At 42.1% G+C, this 8,995-nt stretch overlaps 1 protein-coding gene across 4 annotated transcripts in view; it reads right to left on the reverse strand.

The window, feature by feature from the left end:
• The window catches only part of Brwd1 (bromodomain and WD repeat domain containing 1), a 103,446-nt gene that overhangs the window by 39,125 nt on the left and 55,326 nt on the right, over positions 1-8,995 (reverse strand). For all 4 annotated transcript variants that reach the window (XM_031364521.1, XM_031364519.1, XM_031364518.1 and 1 more), the window contains 4 exons: positions 4,779-4,873; positions 2,829-3,018; positions 570-695; positions 386-493 (listed from right to left, as the gene is read on the reverse strand). In XM_031364521.1, coding sequence (XP_031220381.1) covers positions 386-493; positions 570-695; positions 2,829-3,018; positions 4,779-4,873 — 519 coding nt within the window. The remainder of the gene's footprint in view (positions 1-385; positions 494-569; positions 696-2,828; positions 3,019-4,778; positions 4,874-8,995) is intronic.

Consider the following 8,995-nt stretch of genomic DNA (forward strand, 5'->3'; position numbering starts at 1 on the left):
CTCAGAAATCCACCTGCCTCTGCCTCCCAAGTGCTGGGATTAAAGGTGTGCGCCACCACTGCCTGGCGAGCTTAGTACTTCTTGTCTAAGATACCAGGAATAAAACTGGCTATAAAGGCCTGAAAACCATTTACCTTCAACTCTATTGCCAATTATACCCCCAGGAAGTATGCATGGACCACACAATAACCTTATCAAGTGTTTGAATGACTGCTCAAAATGTTTGCTATTTGCTAAACACAAAAAGATATTACAGACAGATATAGGAAAGTAGCATCCCTCCGTTTATGACACGTGGGTGGCTCTCCTTTTCGGCTCTTACTACCCACCTGTCCCCTGCACTGAAATTCTACTGCACCTGCTCTAGACATTAACATTGACCTACCCTAAGATCCATTTTCCTCCATGGCTCCTTGTTAGGGTTCAGTTCATAAATGTTATTTCTTCTGACAGCTTCAATATAAGCTTCATGACCCTGACGAAAGTACATCACCTGCAAAGGGAAGGGTGTGTTTACTGGGAAACCACTGAGCTTTCACATGCACAGCCCTCAAGGTTTCTGTCCTCACCTCATCACCCATCTGAGGAACAAAGGGAGACTTCCGAAGTGTGGTGTCTGTTATCCACACAGGAGGGTGAAACTCATACAAGTGTTCCATATTTGTAAGTTCTGCTGGAGTCATCCTTCGCAAACTCTGCCAGGAAGAAGATAATACAGCTTGGTAGAAAAGAGGCAGCATATATACTGTTTAATTAAAAGACAAATACTTCAACTATTCAGAGTAGTTTTATTTGGATCAATACACACAGAATTTATTGCTTTTTTAATATATATAAAAATAAATGTGTCTGGATCCAATTCTCCTGTTACCTGTAGTTTCTACAATCACTGTGGGGCTACCTAGACCCAGCCCAGCACTCCCTCACACCCAAGCCTTTTGTTCCACTAGAAGAGCTTCCTTCTGAGTGTCTCCTAGGCACAAGCCACTCTGCCAAGACTGCACTCTAAGTTTGAACACAGCCTAGTAATAATTAGGAAATTTCCTTTTGTGTCTATGTTTTTTATTTTAATCTGTTTATTGCACGTGTGCATGCACACATCTCCAAGTTCCAAGGAGCTTGCTGTCAGACTATGTGGCTAACACTCTTACCTGTTTATTTTAGTATTCTGAGACAGATTTTGTTTATCCTAAAATAGCCTCTAACTCAGTATGTGGCTAAGCATGACATACTGCTCATTTGCCTGCCTTCACCCCTGACTGCTGAGATTATAGATGAGGAACAGCATGCTTGCCCTACATGGTGCTAGAAATGGAACCTGGGCTTCACGAATGCTAGGTAAACAAGAAACCAACCGAACTACATCATCTCCTCTTGACTTAAGGTTTTTGAGTTGGTACATTTTCAACACATGTTCTCCATACTTGTTGCTTACTCCTCTTGAGTTCAGGGAAATTCAATGAGTCACTCTGTAAGTACAATGAACTGAATCAACAATGCGCTGCTTGAGCCATATGAGAAAGAAGCAATGTGTTGTACCCCTTGCTTTACTGTTGGACCAGCGGCTCTGGGGGAAGTAGAACCCCATGCTACACACCTGCTGTTTAAGAACACTGAACAAAGGAGCCAGCTGCAGGGAGAGGCACAGGGGTCAAGGAGTTAAGAGCCACAGCCAAAACCACACGACTGAGGTTGGGAAGAAGATTGGAGCTCTACGGAGTCCTTGGATAGATACCCACCGTCAGACCTGTTACTCAGGACCACAGAACCTACATTTCTGACCCACCCAAGCAAGAAATGAGAAATGCTTCTTCTTACACCCAAGTGTCAGGGAACCTGTTACACAAAAACACAAGACAAACAAAAAGCCTTGACAGCTTTAAATAACAGCAGCAGCAGGAAACAATCCCTACTGGCACATAATAAAGAAATATAGCAGGGCTGAATTCACAGGAAAACAGTAAGATATAAAATAGAAAACAAACATAGAAACAAGAGGCGAGTGGGGGTGGGGCACACCTTTAACCCCAGCACTCTGAGGTAGAGGCCAAAGCTACACAGAAAGAAAAAAAAAAAAACCCTGTTGTTGCTGCTACTGCTATTGGTTTGTTTGGGTTTTGCTTTGTTTTGTTTTATGGGGAGGATGTCCAAAAACCTCTCAAGTCTTCTCTTGACAGCAAATTCTGAACAGTGGGACCTTCCTTCTAACTCCTTTGTGATGGACTCCTAAAAACCCACTTCTGAAAGACATTAATAATCATAAAGAGGAAAACCTTAAGAGCATCTGTTTACAAAAACAAAACTCAAGAGAAGTTGGACTAGAAGAGCCAGGCTGGAGCAGTGCAGCAATGGAAGATGTGATTTTAAGGGGGCTCTGAAAAGAACAATCTACAAAGTCATGGGGCTTGTGTACCATCACACATTTCACTGAAGATCTAAGTGCACAGTATGAGGTTTGAGGCCCTGGATTCAATCTCTAAACCAAGAGAAAAGAAAACTAGAGAGAAAGGCAAGAAATGCAAGCATACATACATATGTGAATGAATGAATGAATGAATGAATGAATGAGAAAAGAAACCAAAAAACCTAGACATAGAAAACACCGCATAGCCAGGCAGTGGTGTCGCACACCTTTAACCCCAGCACTTGGGAGGCAGAGGCAGGCAGATTTCTGAGTTCGAGGCCCCCCTCTGGTCTATAGAGTGAGTTCCAAGACAGCCAGAAGTACACAGAGAAACCCTGTCTCAAAAAACCAAAAAGAAAAAAAAAAAAAGATAACACCATATAAAAGTAGAGGCAAACTACTTTTCTCGGTTTGTTTTTCTTACCTCCGTTTTAGGCTTGCTTTCTTTCTTTCTTTTCCGCCTTCGTTTAGGAGGAGATATGTTCTCCATAGACATTTCATCCTCTGAAGTACTGCAGAACCGAGTTACTCGGCGACGACATGACATCCTTAAAGGAGGCTGCAAGTTGATCCCCGTGTCAGCTGTCCAATCAGAGTACTGAGATGAAGAGTCGCTGCAAAAGGAGAATGCTTTAAATTCCATGGGACCAGAATCTAAGCACTAACAGCAAGTTTGTAATAGAACCCCAGAAGAATAAAGGGGTGAATGTGGACAGAGGGAGATGAGAGCCTCAGTTTAACTTGAACATCCTGTTTACACTACCAGCTAAGACCCACAGATCACAGATCATGACAAAGATGGAGAAAGAACTCTTCACCAGGGCTGAAAACACAGCTCAAGTTGAGAGCAGCAGTTGCTCTTCCAGGGCCACAACTGTCTGGAACTTCAGTTCCAAGGGATCTGCCTTCTTCTGGCGTTGAGCAACAGACATGCACATAGGGCACAGACTTCATTCAGGCAAAACATTCATACATATAAAATGAATAAAGAAACAAAGAACTCTTCACCAACTCTGGAAAGAAGGTAATGTGGGGTATTTGTTTAACCCAAGCTAAAGGAAGGAGCTTCTTGCATTCTGTGACCCTGGAGGTCTAGTTCACAGCCCTGTGCACAGCAGATAAGTGCTCTACCATCAGAGCCACAGCTCCAGCCCCTTCTTCTGTCAAGTACCCTCTAAATGACAGCTGATCACAGTCAGGCCTATAGCCAAGCAATAACTTCCCTCTCAGAAAGCAGAGCATAGTTACTGAAAAGTACTTCCAAGAGCCCTAAAAAGAGCCCCATCACCTCCATGACACTGGCAGATACTGATTCATAAATCTACCTGCATCACAGACCACCAATGCAGACACCAAGTGAGCCCAAGGGAAGCAACTCATCCAAACAGAGAGCTTAGAGTGAGTGCAGGAAAGCAGCAACAGATGCAAGTCACAGTAAGGGAAGACTGTAAGCCAAGTTCTCACCCACAATGAAGCTTCACCACACAGCAAGGGGTCAGGTCCCAGCTGTGGCCACTATTGGTGGTTTGAGCATTCATCTCTCAAGATCTTCACAGTGTCATCAACACCTATGTCATAGGCACTGCACAACTCAAAGAAAATTCTTAAGAGAATAATGCACATTCTTATGCTTTGGGACAATAGTCAGGTACCCGTCACGACGGAGCAAAGGAAACAAAGCTGAGGCAGAGAGCATCACCAAGAGTGACAGCAAAGGCTAGACGGCCTGTGCACTATGGACATGGAGAAAGCTCCTGGGGATGGCCCCATGTAGTTTTTGTAGAGGGAAGCAATATGAAAAAGATGCAGGCTCACATTCTCATCATACTGAAACCTGGATCCTAACTAAAGATGTTTTAAAAAGTTAATAATAGGGCTGGAGAGATGGCTCAACGCTTAAGAGCACTGACTGCCCTCTTCTGGTGTGTCTAAAGTCAGCTACAGTGTACTTACATATAATAATAAATCTTAAGAAAAGAAAAAAGGATTTTGGGGCTGGCGAGATGGCTCAGCTGGTAAGAGCACTGACTACTCTTCTGAAGGCCTGAGTTCAAATCCCAGCAACCACATGGTGGTGGCTCACAACCATCTGTAATGAGATTTGACGCCCTATTCTGGTGCATCTGAAGACAGCTACAGTGTACTTACTTATAATAATAAATAATAGAAAATAAAATTCATATAAATAAATAAAATAATAAATACATGAGAAGGCTGCCAATATACTTTGACTACTCATTTTAAATGGCCTAAAAATAATATTAGCATACTTTATTAAGACATGATGAAGCATGGTAAGGTTGCTGTCCTGTCTAGTCCAGAGCTACTGGAGCACATGTCTTTTGTCCAAGGCAGAGACAGACACTCACGGTACCTTGGGCTGTCACTGTCACTACCACTTCTTCTGTCACTTCTCCACTCATCATCTTCTGAAGAACAAGAACCTTCACTCTGATCACAAGATGTCTCCTAGATGGTCAAGGGAAAAGAAAAAAACATTGATCCTATAGGCTGCATGACACACAAAACTGCTACATCATCCCAACAAGACTCATATACCTAAGGAACTCAAGTAATTAGTAGACATACAATTAAATACGACCTAGAAAGCAAGGTACGTTTAATAAACAAACCACAAGGGGCGCCAGGCGGTGGTGGCACATACCTTTAATCCCAGCACTTGGGAGGCAGAGGCAGGCGAATTTCTGAGTTCAAGGCCAGTCTGGTCTACAGAGTAAGTTCCAGGATAGGCAGGGCTATATAGAGAAACCCTGTCTCTTAAAAAACAAACAAACAAACAAAAATAAAAACAAAACAAAAAACCACAAGGGGCTTTTGAGAGAATGGAGCATATGTTTTGGGCTGGCCTCCAACTCATTCTGTACTGAAGAATGGCTTTCAATTCCTGACCTTCCTGGAATGACAGATATGCAACACCAAGCCTAGCTTCTAAGTCCTAGTATTTATCAAGGTATTTCCAAAGAGGACTTGTGAGGCTGACAGCCACCATGCTCAGGACAGACTCGGGCTTTGGATGTTGGTACTGAGGTACACAGGAACATCAGTATCTGACCGCTGTTTTGCTTTTAACCGACAAGATGAGATGGCCAGAATCTTTTGAAAATATGATTTCCTATCTATGTGTCTTTACTAATGAGGTGACTGGGAGATGCTTTCCCATTTTGAAAAAGGAATGATTTTCTACTACTCCATTTCAACAGCTCTTTATATACACTAAAATGCAAGTTTTTCTAGTATTTTTTTCACTTTGTGGTTTTGTCTATTATCTCATAACATTAACAGTTATCTTTTCTGGAGCAATTTTGAAATTTTGTCAGTTTCCAATTTGACTACTGCACATGAAATAACATTGCTATCTGAGGACACATATATTCTATCTTCAGGTTCTAGTAATATTAAACTCTCCTTTATATTCAGTTTGAGACTCACTCTGAGCTGTTATCTTCTTTCCCCATAGGCAGGGCCTTAGCCTAGGGGGGATCAGTAAGCCAGGGATGTACCACTGAGCCACACTGAGTGAACCCATGACAAAGGTAGCTGCAGAATGATTTTGTGCAGTGTGTGTACCCAGTTGTTCTATCAGTAGTTCAAGCACTGAGTTGTTCTGCAGTCAGCAGAGCACTGATCTGTTTGAGACAGACCATGTTGTTGCCCTGACCTTTCTGTTTTTCCACCAACACCACTTTCTTGAAAGCCACACCTTAACAGCCACTCTCCATCCTTTAATTATATTCTCCTGCAATCCTGTGTTAGCTGTTCTGGGCTTCTCTTCTCTCCATGTAATTTATTTTAAAGGTTTGGCAATATTTTCAAAAGTAACTTAGTGGTTTTTGTTGTTGTTTTTGGTGTTTTGGTTTGGTTTTGGTTTTTTTAAGACAGGGTTTCTCTGTGTAGCCCTGGCTGTCCTGGAACTCACTCTGTAGACCAGGCTGCCCTCGAACTCAGAAATCCGCCTGCCTCTGCCTCCCAAGTGCTGGGATTAAAGGTGTGCACCACCACTGCCCAGCTAACTTAGTGGAATTTTAACTAGAGTCATACTGAACATACAGATGATAGAGAATAGAAACATCTTGAAAAGGATGGAAGCCAACAGGAATGCTCCTTTGTTGCTAATGAGATCACAAAATGATGCAGGCACTCTGAAAGACTGTCAGTCTCTCTCAATGCCAAACAGGCTCCTCACCCAATCCTTGGTTTTCAGAAAGCTCCTGAGGTAATAGTTTATGTTCACAACATCTTGCACACAGATGCTTCTTATCTCCATGTACACTTGCCAAAACTATTCAAACAGTGGAATGCTGAAGGGCATACTAAATGGAATATGATAGAAATAAATGAGCTATCAAGTCAGAAGTCATGGAGAATGTGTCAGGGTGTTACGAAAGGGAAGAGATCAATGCAATCTAGGATTCTTTTAAGTTATATTCTGGAAAGGCAAGTTAGGGATTAAAAAAAAAGTGCTGTGGTAACCAGAGATGGGGTACATGCTCCAGAGTCCCAAGTACTCAAGAAGCTGAGGCACAGAGAAATACATGGTTGAAGTCAGCTGGGCAATTTTGGTTTCATTGCTGTTGTTTTAATAAAAGGGCTGAGAAGAGCAGCTAAAAGGGTACTTGCCTAGCAACGGGAACCCCTTCTCAGCACCATATAAGCCAAGAGAGAACCCAGCAGCAGAAAAACCATGAAATGTCATCTAAGCTACACAGTATGCGTGGGGCAAGCCTAGAGTACAGGAGATGCTGTTTTTAATCTAAAAAAATAAATAAAAATAAAATTGAATAAGGCTGACAAAACTGCTCAGTAGGTAAAAGCACTCACCCTCACCAATGCAGCTGATAACCTGAGTTTGAACGCCAAAATGCACACAATAGAAAAGCAAGGCAAGCTTTCCCAAGATGGCCTCTAGCCTCTGTGTCCAAACTGTGGAACACATAAATTCATACACAGACACACATCAAGGCAAGTGCCAAGGTGGTGATGGTGTACGCCTTTAATCCAAGCACTCTGGAGGCAGAGACAAGCAGATCTGTGAGCTAAGGCCAGTCTGGACTTCAAAATGAGTTCCAGGGGGACAGCCAGAACTGTCTCAAAAATCAACAATAAAAAGTAAGGCAAAATGGGACTCACTGGATAAAAATATTTCCCTGATCCTGGCTCCCAACACTCACCTGGAAACTTACTGTAAACTATTCCAAGCAATCCAAAACCCTCTTCTGGCCTCCTCAGGCACTTTTTAACAGCACACATGTGATGAACATACATACTTGCAGGCAAACCACCCACAGCCATAAAATAAATCTTTATAAAAACAGCCCATGCAGCACCATACAGAAGACCTTGGGTCCGCATCTAAGACACAACTACCTGGATCCACACTGATCCTCAAAGCCACGTTTCAACAAAGACATAGAAATACAAGAAAAATATTGAACATCTCTAGTCAAAAGGAAATGCAGATCTAAATTATATCAAGATTCCATCTTAACACAGAATGGCAATCATCAAGAAAATTAAAATAAGAAATGCTGGTGAAGATACAAGACAAAAAGAACTCTCATGTGCTGCTTGTAGGAATATGAGGTAGTCTGGCCACTCTACAGTATGCCACTTCTGGGCAAATGCCCTAAGTAATCAAATTCCTATTTGATTTCCATTTCTATAGAGATACATGTCTGCCCATGTTTATTGTGTACAATTGTAGACAAGCTAAAGAATCAAGATATACCCATCAACAGATGAATGTGTAAAAAAATGTACTAAAAGACAAACGCTAGGGGTGTGAAGGAAGTCTCAAGTGAATGTATATTGTTTGACATGAGCAATGCCATACCATGTCATGTCAAGGACCCTTGTGCTTCAGATCCATGGGAATGTAAAGCCTTCTCAATGCCACACTTAGGGAAATGAAAGATCTCCCCGTAGTCTTAGTGCAAATGTTGACTGTATTCAGAAAGCACTGACTTCCTTCTCCAGGAAATTTACAGACTGTACCCCTCTGAGACAACCTAACCCCTCCTCCATGTGCTGTAATAATAAATGAGCTGACTCTCCTGGTTTTGTAAAAGAAACAAACAAAACAAACAACAAAAAAACTTTAAAAAAAAAATTAAGTCAGGGTCTTGAACTCACAATGTGGGACTCACGAAAACCCCCTTGCTATTCTCTCCTTGCTATTGCTGGGATGGAGGAAAGGCACGAACGACCACACTCAGCCTAATTATTGGAGCATATCAGCATCATATAACACATAGCACAAATTCTAAACATATTTCCACTCAATGACCCTCTGTAGAAAATTATATCATCACCACTTCAAACATGATAACTGTGACAAATGTCAGACAGTGATCATGTGGTCCAAGATAAGGCTTTTAACAGGACACAATATCCAATGGACAGAATCTCCCAGGGGAGGGCAGAGAAGGGAGTGATGATGACACAACAGCAATGGACCATAGTGTGCAGAAGGGGAGCACAAAAGCTTGCTGTCATGGCTGCTACTCAGAAAAAGACGAACTATTATAAACTTGAAATAACAACTACAAAACAAGCTTCGTGAGGAATAGGATT

The sequence above is a fragment of the Mastomys coucha genome, unplaced genomic scaffold, assembly GCF_008632895.1.
Source record: "Mastomys coucha isolate ucsf_1 unplaced genomic scaffold, UCSF_Mcou_1 pScaffold12, whole genome shotgun sequence".
Taxonomy (NCBI): domain Eukaryota; kingdom Metazoa; phylum Chordata; class Mammalia; order Rodentia; family Muridae; genus Mastomys; species Mastomys coucha.